At 48.5% G+C, this 14,449-nt stretch overlaps 5 protein-coding genes across 5 annotated transcripts; 2 read left to right on the forward strand and 3 right to left on the reverse strand.

Annotated features, from left to right (window-relative positions):
- Positions 1–689: 689 nt before the first annotated feature.
- GL218_01278 (Transcriptional regulator CBF1) lies at positions 690–1,720 on the reverse strand (the record flags this gene model as incomplete). Its single annotated transcript, XM_033577741.1, has 2 exons — positions 690–1,012; positions 1,069–1,720. 2 exons carry the CDS (start codon positions 1,718–1,720, stop codon positions 690–692), a joined length of 975 nt encoding a protein of 324 aa, XP_033439475.1.
- A 2,626-nt stretch (positions 1,721–4,346) lies between these two features.
- GL218_01279 (Protein FYV10) lies at positions 4,347–5,900 on the forward strand (the record flags this gene model as incomplete). Its single annotated transcript, XM_033577742.1, has 3 exons — positions 4,347–4,397; positions 4,624–5,169; positions 5,262–5,900. 3 exons carry the CDS (start codon positions 4,347–4,349, stop codon positions 5,898–5,900), a joined length of 1,236 nt encoding a protein of 411 aa, XP_033439476.1.
- Positions 5,901–7,951: 2,051 nt separating this feature from the next.
- On the reverse strand, positions 7,952–9,512 carry GL218_01280 (CCR4-NOT transcription complex subunit 8; the record flags this gene model as incomplete). The annotated part of the gene is made up of 2 exons (XM_033577743.1): positions 7,952–9,001; positions 9,069–9,512. 2 exons carry the CDS (start codon positions 9,510–9,512, stop codon positions 7,952–7,954), a joined length of 1,494 nt encoding a protein of 497 aa, XP_033438518.1.
- Positions 9,513–10,179: 667 nt separating this feature from the next.
- Positions 10,180–10,650, forward strand: GL218_01281 (putative nadh:ubiquinone oxidoreductase subunit protein; the record flags this gene model as incomplete). The annotated part of the gene is made up of 3 exons (XM_033577744.1): positions 10,180–10,193; positions 10,270–10,374; positions 10,485–10,650. The coding sequence occupies 3 exons, from the start codon at positions 10,180–10,182 to the stop codon at positions 10,648–10,650; spliced, it is 285 nt and encodes a 94-aa protein (XP_033438517.1).
- Positions 10,651–11,486: 836 nt separating this feature from the next.
- Positions 11,487–12,647, reverse strand: GL218_01282 (uncharacterized protein; the record flags this gene model as incomplete). The annotated part of the gene is made up of 1 exon (XM_033577745.1): positions 11,487–12,647. One exon carries the CDS (start codon positions 12,645–12,647, stop codon positions 11,487–11,489), a length of 1,161 nt encoding a protein of 386 aa, XP_033438520.1.
- Between the last annotated feature and the right edge of the window lie 1,802 nt (positions 12,648–14,449).

The raw sequence follows: 14,449 nt of genomic DNA on the forward strand, positions 1-14,449 counted from the left end.
TACAGTATTTGAGATAGCCTAGTAGTATTAATCTCAAGCTGAGCAACAAGAAACTTATGGGATGTACAGGCATTAAAAGTAGGCATCCGTTATGGTCCTCTTATTCATAGGCCATAGGACGTCTTTCCCGAGATTCCGTCCCCTTGCTCTAGCTCCTGTGTTCCTTAATCCTATTATCGTCAAGGTCTTAGAGACCGGCTTCTTTCGCCTTGCAAGAACCCGCGGCAGCTCGCATATGCACAATGCAACATGTAGATGCATGGTACTCCTTGCCAAGACGTCAGTGTTCGAATTCCTGTACAAATAAATATAATTCACAATTGGCCCAAGGCTTGTATTCTTGGGGGAAACCCTTTAGTTTGGTATCCGTACCAGGGGGCGAAGTAAACAAGTTTTCCACCAACGCCTATGCCTCAAGACTCATTCCGACCAGTTGCCAACCAAAATTCCTGAGCCCGATATCCAGCACTACTTGACACTGCAAATGAGGCGACTTAAACATGAACAGTGCTGACTTGTGTGTTGGCTATAGCCAATCCTGCGCGGAGCACTAATATCCTCGCAAATGATTGCTGGTATAGCAATCGGAGAAGTATTAATGTCGCGATAGAATAAAAGTCGTCGGGGGTATAGAAGTGATAACGCCAAGTAATAAAAGACTATCGAGTCTGCCCATAGCCAAATCAACATCATGAAGAACCTTCATCCTTAGACTGGGAGGGCTGAAGTCCTGCGTTCTGTGCCACTTGTTTCCACATGGCCAGTTCTCGGTAAGCTCTCTCACACTCCTGCTTGAGCTTATCGTTTGAGGCACTGAGCTCCTGGATCGCCTGCTCGGTTAATAGCTTTTCTAAAGTCCACTTTTCTAAGTTTTGTGCCTCATTCTCTTTAAGCTGAGTGATGAACATGACTGCGCGTTGCAAGATTGAGCCTTTGTTTTTCTCGCATCCAGGAACGATCTTAGCAAGCTCATTGATGCCCTCATTAATGGTTTCGCGGCGTCGGCGTTCAACTAAAGCCGAAATTAGTATGCCACTTCTAGTATCGCGCGAGAGATGTGTAACTCACCCTCTTTGTGGTTATCTTTTCGCAACTTGTGCCACTCTTCTGAACCTACAGCCGGTTTAGAGGCAGATGAGGACGAAGTATAGGACGGCTGTGTGGATCTGATGCCATTCTGCGACTGTGAGAGGCCGTTAGTAGACGTGTCGGGAAGGCCGTCTGCATGGAGCATGTCGTTATGACCGAACGACGAATCTTGGTGATGTTCTGCCTCTGCCGCTGCCTGCGCGGCAAATGTCTCTTCTGTAGATTGAGGAACATGGATGGTAGGATATAAAGTTCCTAAAGCGGCAGCAGCGGTGCTGGATGCGTTGGCGTGGTCCGAAGTGTCGTGATCGGCTGTAGCCTGTTGTAGAGCCGTGAAATCTGCATTAGTTGCTGCTTGTGCGGCTGCCTGCGCAGCTTCGACAGCACTCTCAACATATGCTGCGTCAGGAGTACTTGAAATGTTCGGAGGTACACGCTTAGCGCGTCGCAATTCGGGAGAGGAGTCTGGCGCGCCACGCTTTCTCTTCTGACTAGGACTAGACGGAGATGACGCGTTAAAGTCGTTCTGGTCTGCAACAGCCGCGTCCGCCATGGCAGCTAGATGTTCTCGATTGATATGAGTTAGAGGCTCGAGGAGTGCCTCTGTATGAGCGTAACCGTTTGACTCCATAGTTGCTTAGCTGAAGGAAGTGTTGTGGTCGATTGACGACACCTACAGTAGGCCCTAGCACCTATGCGATCCGTATGATACACGTAAAGGTGCGTACCGGATATTAGGGTTATCACGAGAGGTCTGCCGATGTCAGTATATGCGTGGTACTATAAGTATGAAATATGAATAACTAAATTGCATTGCTGCCATCACTTGTGCATTTCGTATATAATAATAGTTTAATGAGCTTTTGTCACGTTTTCATGAAATTGCCCGATAGAAGCAGTGACACGGGAGACGGCAGGTGTGCCTCGATAAAGCAGTGACTAAATAGAAAATACCGCCATGGAAGGTCTACGAGGTCGATTTGACATAGGTAGATGATAAGATATGATCAGATGATCAGATGAAGATAACGCTTCTGAAACTTGGAGACTTCTCCTTAGAACAACAGGCTCGATTGTGATTGTCCATGAACGAGGTGACCTTGAAAGCTGCGATAATAAAGATAGATCTCGGGTCATTCATAGAATGGTATCTGCAAGCAATACCCTTCTTCGTATTCAGATATACGATAGAATAGATCGCGAAGAGACGATAGACGCGAAAATTTTCGCATTAATGAGGGTGAGGCTATTGATGCGCGCGCAGAGAAATTATCCATCGCGTTCGGGAATGATGACGAGGATCACGATGGCGGCGATGCGAAAGTAACGGGAAATGAATGACATACCGTAAATCATGTGCCAGGTCTCGTGCAGTGCTATGCTGGGAACTGGCGCAAGTGCTTGGATCTTTCAGCGTCAAGTGACTTAACTTCACGTGCTTTCGACTCGAATAGTGGGAATTATATCAATTCAATGAACTTGGACCAGGCAGAGCCGCCGAATCAACACCTGCTAACCTCAACGAGGCAAAAAAAAAAAAAGTTAAGGGCTTTCGAACTTGAAAAATCCGGCGTGGTGTAGATAGATTTCTTCGATAGAAGAAGTTAAAACTTTCGCTTCAGTAGAAATTAATAATTGGAAGGAAAGATTTGAAGAGGGAAGAAGGAGCATTGAAGGTGCTTGAAGGTGCATGAGACCATTTGACCCGCACGGGCCACTTAATTGCGTCCTCGTTGCTTCCCTCTTCTTGTGTCCCTCCCCCCTCCCAATTTTCCCTTTGCTCTTTCGGCAAGGTTCTTAAACTACACTACACTACATATACTCGCTCCAGCTTGTTGGTTGGTACTTTTTTAAATGTTATTTTACCTACCCGATCCGTTAGTTTTTGATGATAATGCTTCCCATTTATTTGAGGGCAAATATATAATTGAAATCAACTACCTAAGTTATTTTACACAACTTAACTCTATTATATTTAAAACTCAACAAAGTCAAATACAACACAGGAATTACTATTACTGAGTTACAATACCTTTAATAGGTGTTGGAGGTATTAAACCCCTTAGCGATTTAATTGTCCAATACCTGCAGATGGATAGTCTGATTTCGGGGGCTCGGCAAATGATTTCGTTTTGCGTATCTCCTATCTCTCGTAGGTACCTGGCAGGTCTAGATTATAGCGAAGGAGACGGTATAAAGTCTCAGACCAACAAGTCAAGTGACCTCCTTAAGCTCGACCTACCTTCTCCTTCTGTTAGATGCAGTTCTACCAACCCCTACGATGATGATTTTGGTGTTAGCTTCCGAGTCCCGTGAGCCCCCGGCCGACTGCTACTTGTTCCTGTGACCAACGGCGGATGTGTGTGACTGCATATAAGTCGCACTAGGCAATTTGCGAGCATCAAGGAGACCACTCGGGAGTACCCGCCTCCACAGAAGCACGGAGGAGGATAGGCGCCACAGCGATGTGGTATTAATATATATATTAGCATAAACAGGAACAGGGTGACAATTTACATTACATACGCGCTTAGATGATGCATGGTATCTATATCACTAGGACGTATTTATAGAATTGATTAGGTACGTATGAAGTAAGCAGGGAAAAAGGGAGAAAATGGTTGTCTCTTCATTGCTACACGATGAGTCGATCACTTATGACAATGGTTCGTCACAATGCAATGTTAATAATATAAACAAGTATATCCTAATTATAGGACAAAGTGTAAATATACCTTGGTACTTACGATATGACCTGTAAGAATTTCAATTTCATGCCAACTAATAAAATTAAGAAAACGAGAGGCACTTTTACCAAGGTACCAAAGAAGCGTTGGTAAGAAAATATCTACGGTTATATATCTATAATTTGACTTTTACCTAATATTGGTGTAATCGACAGATCGATCGAAGTTATAGGTGAAAAAGGGAGGTAAGCATCGTATAAAAACAACTCACAACAACGCCGCAGCGGCATTAATAGGCTTGGGTCACCCACCGAGCCACTAGAAGGGAAGGAAAGAGAGCACTCTTATTGGCGAACCAATAAGAAACCAAGCTAGGAGGGGTTATGTTTCTTTTGAACTCTGGGGAAGCCGGGCCGTTGTGGGGTTTCCCACCGCGGTCTAAAGTTCGCTTTGTCCTCAGGTGCCAACCTTGCGCCAAAGCTTCGACCCTCAAAACCCAAAAAAAAGTAGAAGAACCATTCCAATACACCACCACCCCTTACATCGAAAATCGAGATTTTATCTGGAAAGATGGGCGACATTGCAGCAACTAAGTTAGATCACGAGAATCACCTTCTCCTCGTGAGTAATTCCACCCCTTTTTCTTTTTCTTTTTCTTTTTTTATCTCATAATGTTAGGGAAAAGATGATCAAGATGCTACGTATGCCGGGCGTTAATTGGGTTACATCATAGCTCATGGCTGTCCTTACGCCCCGAGTCAACCCAACCAAACAGCCAACCAACCAACCAACCAGGCAAGAAAGAAAACAAGCACGCGAGCTAACACATAACCTTTCTACCTTGTAGGACCAACCTCTCCTCCGCCTTCCTATCGAGCTTCTGCGGAAGAACTTCCGGTCCGCCCACTTCGAAGTCGAAAAAGATGGCACATATATCAAGAACACGCTAAAGGAGACGGCGACAGCATGCGTGAACGGGGGCGCTTCGCAGGCCGACGTGCTCAAGAACCTCGACACGATGATCGCCCGGATGCGCGGCGTCAAGCGGAAACTAACCGCCTTTGCCGACGAAGAGCAGCGGCTTCACCGCCACGAGGAGGCCCGCGTCCGCCACCTCAATGAGCTGTACGCCATGTACGGCGTCGACGATGTCAAGTACGAAGCCTGGAGCCGCACCCGGCTCGACCGCCTTCTGGTCGATTACCTCCTGCGCCACGGCTATAACCAGAGCGCGAGGGCTCTCGCTCAGGAGAAGGGCATCGAGCCGCTCGTAGACCTCGATACTTTTGAGCAGATGAGCCGGATCCGGAAGTGCATCCTGAATCGGAGCGTCACGGAGGCGTTGGCGTGGTGTACGGCGGGAGATACGAAGAAGGAACTTCGAAAGATGGACGTGAGTTGCCCTGTACTATTACATCCTAACCATTGCCACTCATTCCTTAGATATTATGATCGATCTATGTAGTCGCTAACCTTCACCACCAGAGTAACCTAGAATTCATGCTCCGCTTCCAGCAATACATCGAGCTAGTCCGGGACCACTCCACCAAACCCACCGACATCCTCTCCTACGCGCGCAAGTTCCTTCTCCCCTACCAGCACACCTACAAGAAAGAAGTCATGCAAGCCTGCGGCATGCTAGCCGTGCGTCCCAGCGCCGAAACCAACGTCTACGCGGAGCTATACTCGCCGGATCGATGGGAAATGCTCGCCAACCTATTTACATCGACGCACAACGCACTACTCTCGCTCCCGTCCGTCCCGCTCCTACACGTCGCGCTAAGCTCCGGGCTCTCCGCTCTGAAGACACCAGCCTGCCACTCCTCGCACCCATCCTCCGCCGCCGGCCCCCCCTCCCACTCGACCTCTCTATCCCTAGCCTCCAGTGTCTGCCCCATCTGCAGCACTGAGCTAAACGAGCTAGCCCGCGGTGTGCCGTACGCCTTCCATAGTAAGAGCCACGTCGAGCCCGATCTGCTCCTGCTGCCCAACGGCCGCGCCTACGGCAAAGCCCGCCTCGACGAGTACGCCCGCAAGGCCGGGTTGCTCGACGACCAGGTGAAAGACCTGCGCACCGGAGAGGTGTTCGGAAACGACCGCTTGAAGAAGGTGTATATTACATAATTGGTGGTTTTACCAGTTAGTTGGCTGGCTGGCTGGGCTAGCCGGTTACCTAAAGGGGAATGCTTTACGTACGACGTTTAAGATATGATATAGAATGGTTATAATGGTTAATGACGTGGTGGACCGTGTATTCTTACCTTCCCCCTACCCCCTTCCCACCTACCTACCTTTACCCCGGCACTTGTCCCGGCGGTAGAGGTTTTACTTCTACGTATTTACCTATATAGGTTAGGTACGTAGGCAGTTTTTATAGTCTACGAGACGGTGCCCGGTGGCAGGTACCCGTCATCGTCGTTATCATCATCGGCATCGTCACTCGGGGAAAACGGCGTAATGCATACATGCGTGGAGCTTGGGAATTTTATTTTATGATCAAACTGCTTTTTTATTTTTGGATATGAGTACCTACTGATGAAATTGTTGCTATATATATATATATACGGTGATATGATATGTATTATTTGTTTATCGTGCCAAGGTTAGATTTTACCCGAATCTGACGGTTTCCTAAATGCAAGATGAAATATCAATTACGAACTGGAATATAGTTTTTGAAAATGCGAGACTTACCTTAGGTAGATCTAAAGGGGTCCATAACATGAACGGATTCTAAATCTCAATCCTTTGCTAATATTTTGAGGAAAGGGGCATTTAGCAGGTCCCAGTCCCTACATAATATCTTACAGAACAACTTTTAGATGGCAACTCAAATCACCCATAGCAAAATGTAAAAAGTAAAAAGACCTCGAAAATACAGAGTAACCTCAGCGGGATCAACTAACGTGTGATCCTCACCGAGTATATGTATTGGCAGCAATGATTCCGTATCCGACCAGCCAAGCTAACCCCTAAAGATTCGCCTCCCCCCGACCACTAGTAGTACATTCATATGCAGAGATCAAACGCCTCGCGATAAAAAGAAAAGAAATCCATTCGCATGCTCCTTATTTCAGATAGTTGCCTCCGGCTCACATCTTCGGCTAGGGGAAAATCGTCCATGCCGATAGGAGATAATGCTGACCAGATACACTTGGTCATTAGAAGGTACAAAGAACCGTCCGTGATTGCATGATCGCAAGACGTGAAAACTGGAACACAAACGCAAAGGAGAAAAAGAACCGCATAGTACCATGATCGTCGTGAAAAAATTAATGCCACTATCCATTGTGAATTGGACGCATGAAATTTTTGTTGCCATTTTCGCCTAGTAATGGTGCTTGCATCATATTGGGAACAGTAAATTGTTGGAGCCCCAAATACTATTCCGGTGACTGGATTATATAGACTATTTTCGTGGAGATGTGAAAATTCGTGCGTGCCCTCGACACTCAAATGGTAAGAAAACCGGTAGCTTTCCTTAACAATCCCAGATCTCTTGATGTTGGAGAGGGGTCAGGAGAAGGATCACGTTGTCCAGGTGGTGTTTTGGGGACTTCTTGAACTATGGGTGTTTGAAAAGTCGTAATTGTTGGAGTCTTAGGGGGAGATCCTTCAGAGGCATCCGGTGTTGGTGGTCTATTTGATGGCCGCTGAGGAACCAAACGAGTCGACCGTGATCTTGACCGTGAACTTGAACGCCCTCGGACAGGTCTAGTTCGGGATTGGTTAGCTATCCTAGCGGCATGGCTTCGAGAATGATTGCCACGTCCACGTCCACGGATATGTCCTTGGGTCAGCAAAGGTTGTGGCATAGGAGGCTGTGGTAGCATAGCAAAAGGTACCGGAAGTGGATAGTTCGGTAGATGCATCATCGGTCCAAACGGTCCAAACGGCATCATCGGTCCAATAGGTAGATGTGGTCCCACTGCCGATGGTGTTTCAATTGCCGATTGTTGTTGGATTGCCGACTGCTGCTGGGTTACCGACCGAGATCCGGGGGGCAAAAGCGGCCTAGGTACCGGGAAGCTCCAAGGATGAGGAATTAATTGCGGGAAGAACGGCGGAATAGAGACAGGTAGGTTTGGGTTAGGGTTAGGTAAAAGACCAAAGGGAGCGGGTAAGGCGTAATCTAATTCTATCGGCATACCAAAGCAATTTCCGAAATTCGGATTCTATCTAGGATTCCCTGGAAAGTTGAAGGCTCCAAAGACACCTCCTCCGCCACCTGGGGTCATGGGTCCCATTCCTATTCCGTTCGCGTTGTGCGCCTGCGCAGCCGGGGTGCTAGCGAGTCCAGCGCTCACCGTGCTAGGTGTAGTGGGACCACCGTTAACGTTTCCATTTCCATTACCGTTGCCAGGCGAAGCATTGCCTGCATTGTTAGCCTGACTCTGTGTCATGGTAGGCATCTCCATTCCTGAGAATCCAAGACCCCAGACTTTGCCGATGTGGTCGTCCGAAATCTCACCGTTGTAGATTCTCTCGCGTAGCTGGAAGAATACTCTTCCTGTCAGGAGACTGTCCGAACCAGCTTGATGAGCGGCGCCGACTCTCTTTATCTTCAGTGCATCTGCGATGCTCTCTAAGCCTGACTTCTGCTCAAACTTCTGCATGATCTCGGCAGTAGCGGGATCTGAGGGGGTGAGATGACCAGTGCTATGGAGCTTCACAGCGTACTTCATGAGGTGCTTAACATCATAGGTTGTCGGGAACCACTTCTTCATGATCTTGTCGAACTCACTCTCGTCATTGGCTAGCTTTTCGTTGGAGAGAAGCTTGGTAAGGTAACCGAAGTCATAGCCACCGTGGAACGAGATCCACTTCACGTTGTCGAAGCAAACGAAGCCGGAAGGTATGAAGAGGGCTGCAAACTTCTGCGGGTCGATTCCGTCACGTTCCAGTTGGTTGAAGTCAATGCCAGCTTGCTGCAGGGACTCGATGGAGGTTTGGTTGTACATGTCCTCCTTGAGAGAGAAGTTGAAGTTGAACTGCCACGCGAGAGGCATTTGCGCCTGATTTCCTCGGCCTCGGGCGTTCGGGCCAACCTCATTCGACGCATTAGCACGGTCGGCCGGTGTTTCCCCCTTCTCGTTGAATAAGCTGAGTCCTATCTGGATCACCTTAAGTAGGTCGACATTAACTCGTAGGCATTGGTAATGATAGTCACTCTTTCCTCGAAAGTTACCCATAGGGCGGCCCACAATACCGGGGAATTCGGTATCCTATTTCCAACAGGTTAGTAGGTGCGATGTTTTCACAGTGAATACCCTTAGCAAGTAGAGAACAAACCATAGCTACGTAAGGGTAGTCATCCACTAGATCCATTAGGATAGTCATCTCCTCGTTGAAGTTGTGCTTCCAGACCTCGCGTACACGAGGTCTACCCGCGCCGCCAGATCGCGCCTGTCGATCACCTCCCATAGCGTGGGCTTGGTGTGAGTGTTGCTGCTGCTGCTGTAGTTGCGCAGCGTGCTGAAAGCCCGATCGGGCTGCGTGACTAGCGAAACCTGTCTGATCTCCGACGCCAAAGCCGGCGGCAGCGTTGATACCGCCACCGAGTCCTAATCCACTAGCCGCAAAAGGGCCAATTTGTGTGTTGCCTAGGTAAGCAGAGTTTCCCAGCGCGGGGGGTTGGTGGCCGGTCGCATGGCCTTGAGACGGGTGAGAGGGGAACTGGTGTTGATAAGGCGGCATGTTTGGAGGGCCACCCCCGAATCTTGAGGGGGGAGCCATTGGATGAATGTTCGCGTGTCGCGGAGGTATTCAGTTACGTTTTCTGGTTGTTGGTATGAAGGGAGGAGTAGAATCGGTCGGCATTAGGGAGCTTTGACACTGGATGACCCTGGCCAAAGGTAGCTGTTGACGCGTACAGAAGCGTGGTGCTCTGTTCGTGTCAATTTGTCAACTACTGAATTAATTACGTAGGACCTTGTTGCCAAATATCCGGTATAAGTAGGAGGAACTTTTAGATTCACTGGCGGAGGAGAAGATTGAGTGAAGATAGGATGAGGTTGTGGATTTGGTCGAGCCTTCCGAAAACCCTAAAGTGAATCGTCACTGAAAAGCGGCAGGTGCAAACGTTAGGTAGATCGGCGCGGAGTAGGTACCTTACGGTAAGGTACGAAGTACTCCGGGTGTTATTGAATTACAAGGGATAAAAGTGGTTTAAACGCAAAGATATGAAGTTACCCCTTTTGGGGAACCCTGTTCTTTCCCTAAGGATTCAATTACCAGATAGCGGCATACCTCAGGCTGCTCAGGCTAAGAAGGTACCTTGCAAAGTACCTTAGGTAATGTAAGGAACCACCTGAACGACGACTGGTAATTGAGCTTTCGTTGTTTTGCTACGAGAGCTCTTACAAGCTTTCCTCCTACACTAGCATATACACATTTATTCACAATGTATCCCTCAAGGTAAGGCCCTCTATCCACCGTATTTTAAAAGTGCATCACAAGACGAGCAATTGCTAACTAGGCCTGCTGCAAATAGGATACTCCGAGCGCAGCACGGCGAGAAGCCGAACATCACCGGCTTCGACATTAGGAAGTTTGCGCACTCGGCCGGGCAGCCGAGATACGATCCCTGGGAGCGAGCGTCAGTCTCCCCTTTTCCCATTCTCCCTCTAGCCCAACTACCAACAATCCAGGACAAGCTAGGATAGACCCCTAGAATAAGTCTGCTGACATAGGTCTTCGCACCCACAGGGAAGCATGGCGATACACGGGCCAATTCACGCGCTGGAACCGCTTCAAGAACGCCTTCCCCGGCCTAGGAATCGCTACCGTAGCCTTTGTCGCATACCTCGGCTTCGAGAAGCTATTCCTCAAGGACGAGCACCACGGGGACGAACACGGCGAAGGTCATCATTGAGCGGATGCAAAATTAAACTAGATGGAATTAAATGCTATAGAGGTTTCGAACACGGCATTGTACATATATGCGCATCCGACCCGTCCGCAGCGAAGATCGGATGGGACTAGCTCTCAATAAATGAATGTACTTGGTCACGATCAAGAGACTCTGATAAATATACATATCATGACGTATTTAGTTGCTAGATGATGATGAATTCGTCAGTGTCTAGTAGGCGTGCTGAAACTATATACCTGAAGGCCTCTATCTTTTTACGCTTAAACCTGTCTGGTGTATAGGGCGTCTAGAGTACTGTAACTGAGCCAGCGTATCGTCTGACAAGAGAATTTTGCATATATACCTTATATATCCGATACTGATATTGACCATAGAGAAGATCTCATTTAACTTTCTAAATATTTACATTGAAAATAGAAATGCCAAGTTTCTTCCAAGCTATAGTGGCTTAGATGCGTTATGCCTAATATCTGCAAATGCTAATTGATATATCTTTCCACCATACCATACCATAATTCGACGATGTTGATGTTGATGTTGATGAGCACGAACATGATATGTGCCTAAGGTAGGTATATGTACCCAAATGCATGCACGCAAGTATGCAAACTCCCAACCGACATAGCCATGTCAGATAATGCCACCATACCGTATCCCCCTAGCCTAACCTACCTACATACCTTTAGGTAGTATCTTCCACTTCCATAATACAAACGTGTACACACACACACCCACCTACAAACCGAGGTAGACATCCCTATCTCATCTCATCCATTTCATCAATCTCTTCCCCTAAAGCCTTATCTTATAGCAAGCAAGTACACCTCCCTCCCTCCCTACATCCCAATCCCATTAACAGCATCCAACGCGCCCTCGACCACGACCTCGAGCTGCGCAACGCGGTGCTTCAAGCTCTTATTCTCGTCGCGCAGAAGACTAACCGTATCCCACGCCACGCTCGCGTCCCGCCCCCTACAATTCCCACACCCATCCACCATCTCCCCTCCTCCACCTCCTCCCGAGATCCCCTTGACCAGCTTCTGGAACGTAGATAACTGCTGCTTAGGCTTAGGAGATAGGTTAGGCGTGTGTGGAGACCGGATGGCGAGGAGCTCGTGCTGCGGCGTGGGCGGGACCTCGTTTTCGGTCATGGTAGTAGTCACCGTGGCCGTTGGGCTGCGGCTCCGACTAAATATGCTCTCGGCCTCGACGCTTTCGCCGTCTGTCACGCTGGTCCCCGCAGACGTGTCGATGCTGAGATCCGAGCGCACCGTGCCGTCGCTGTTGCGCCAGCGCTTGCGCTTGTCATCTGCACCATCATCATCGTCGTCGTCGTCGTCCACGCAGAGATCCTCCGTAATCAGCGGTGACTCGACTAACGCCCTCCCGCGACTAGCCCGGTCCTCGGCCTCGCGCCGCGCCCCCCTTTCCGCCTGCAGTTCTGCGACGAGCTGCTGCATGGCTTGTTCCTGCTCGGCGGCCTTCGCCGCCATGCTCTCGAGCTGGCTCTTGAAACTGCGGATGCGCAGCTCCGTCTCCGCCATCTCTTCGCCGTGGGCCTCGCGCTCGGCGCGCATCTCTCGGATCGTGGCGGCGCGCTGCCGGTACGCGTCTTGCATCTTGTGCAGCAGCCCCGCCGCGTTGGTCTGCAGGTTTTTGTAGGCCGCGGGCGAGAAGGTGTCGCGGTCGATCGCGGACGGGTACAGCGCTGCTTCGATGTCCATGTTGATCATCTCGTCGTCGACTTCCTGTGGCGACTGCGCTGCTGGGCTGGATAGCCGCGTGGTGAGCGACGCGAAGAAGCCGAAGCGGGATTGCGTCGCGCTCTTCGGTGTGGTGTCGGATGTTATGATGCTGCGTTTGGATTTGGGTGTGGTGTTTGGAGAGACAGCCTCGTCTGCGGATGAGGATGACGGTGTAGCGCTCAGCCAGGTGCCGTATCTTCCTGGGGAGTTATCCGAGCGTCGGCCGGCTCGCCCGTCACCGGTAAGTGGCATGTCTTGAGACTGATGCCTGAAGTGACCTGGTTTAGGGGATGGAGACCGCGAATCCGCGTTGGAATAATAAAGATTCGGAGCCGACTGCTGCCGTTGGTGCCGTATATTCGATAGTAAGGTATTACTTCTATCGGCGAGCGGTGTAATAAGACCAGGTGGTTTTAATGAGGTGGAAGAGTACTCCAGAGGTTCGAAGGTCATGGTTGGTTCGTTATACTCTATTATTCTCCCCAGTTCGTCAGTTGCCGCGTACGCCTCAGTATCCATGTTTGTTTCTTAAACGGGTGGTCTTGGAGCGGCGGTACTCCTTAGCATAATGGGATATTGTTTCGGGGTGTGGGACGACACAGGGAATCGTCGGGGAGGAAAGGACCCTTTTCTGGTTCAGGAAGCGGAACCCTGGGTTTTTTTGTGCTGGGGTCTCAGTAGTGTATATGTTGTGTAAATTCGACCTTTTGGAGTTTTAGTCTTTATTCGAGTTGGTTCGAACCTTTCCTAATATGCTCTATTAAAAATAAAGATAAGATCTAAGAAACATATTCTCGTCTTTATTTCTTAAAACCCGTTAAGCAAGTAAAAAAAAAGGAAAAGATGACATATGTCGTCTATCTTACCAGCCTGCCAGCCACGAGCCTGATGATCAGCAAAACAACAATACTGGAGACAACCACTGGAGACAGCAAAACAGGTCTACCAACTACGTACTTCTGCAACAATACATACACTATGGTACATAGGTCGTACGTAGTTGGTGGGTCGTCCGGTACGCCGGGATTCCAGATTTATGTGTAAGACGGGTGGTTGGCAAGGGTGATTAAACAGGATCAGAACCAATCATTTCGACATCTCTGCTCAATACGGTATGTAGTACTGTAGAGAGGCACAGTGTTTAAAGCACACTCCCTCGCCCACTTCCTTGAAGATCCACCAAGCCAAGCTTTGAACTTCAAGTCTTTTTCTTTTAGGACCAGGGGAGCACATGGGAGATCGTCTAGATGGGTGAATAGATAAATAACGGCAGAATACTTGTAGTCTCGTTTCGAGTTTATTAGCTCTTCAGCCTTATGTATGACGGACAAGTTTTAGGTATCTTATTAATTCAAGACTTTCAAAGTAAAAAATTGGAGAGAATACACAGCTTTGTACATAGAAGATGGTTTAGGATGAGCATAACTACCTACTACATATGTACATACACACACATAGCTCCATTACCAGCCATCGACCAGCATGTGAGCGTGGGTCTTGTATCCTCGAATCTCTGGCTTGTGATAGGTAAAATGTCCAACAGACTTGCATTAACTGGAACTCTTCAACGAGACTTACGTACATAATTGTTTCTACATAACGCTAAGCCATCAGCTCTAGACCTTCGAACAGGAACATAGCCACTGATATTCATCCAACTGGAACGCTGTACTGTACGTAGTACGTAGCTTGCGTAACGTCTCTACGTCCTGTCTTGAACCAGTTCAATTTCCCACTGATCCTAAGTTTCTGGCTCTCTCTATCAGATATTTATGGATTTCTATGTACATATATACATTTTCTTACGATCCCAATACGATCCCAATACCATGTTAAAGGTTTCGATATGTGGATACGATGCTTCCAAAGTTAAGCGGTTACCCATCGCATCAAGTCGACGCACAGTCGATGCACGTGGCACATCTAACCGTATACCTGCCTACCGCATACCGCTACATTTTGGTTAGGTATTTGGATAGATATGTATGATTTTAAATACGAGAAGATTTATTCGTGCAGAGACCAATGCTTTACTAAAACAGAGCGGACTAAGT

This window comes from Daldinia childiae (assembly GCF_008694065.1).
Source record: "Daldinia childiae strain JS-1345 chromosome Unknown Scaffold2, whole genome shotgun sequence".
NCBI lineage: Eukaryota > Fungi > Ascomycota > Sordariomycetes > Xylariales > Hypoxylaceae > Daldinia > Daldinia childiae.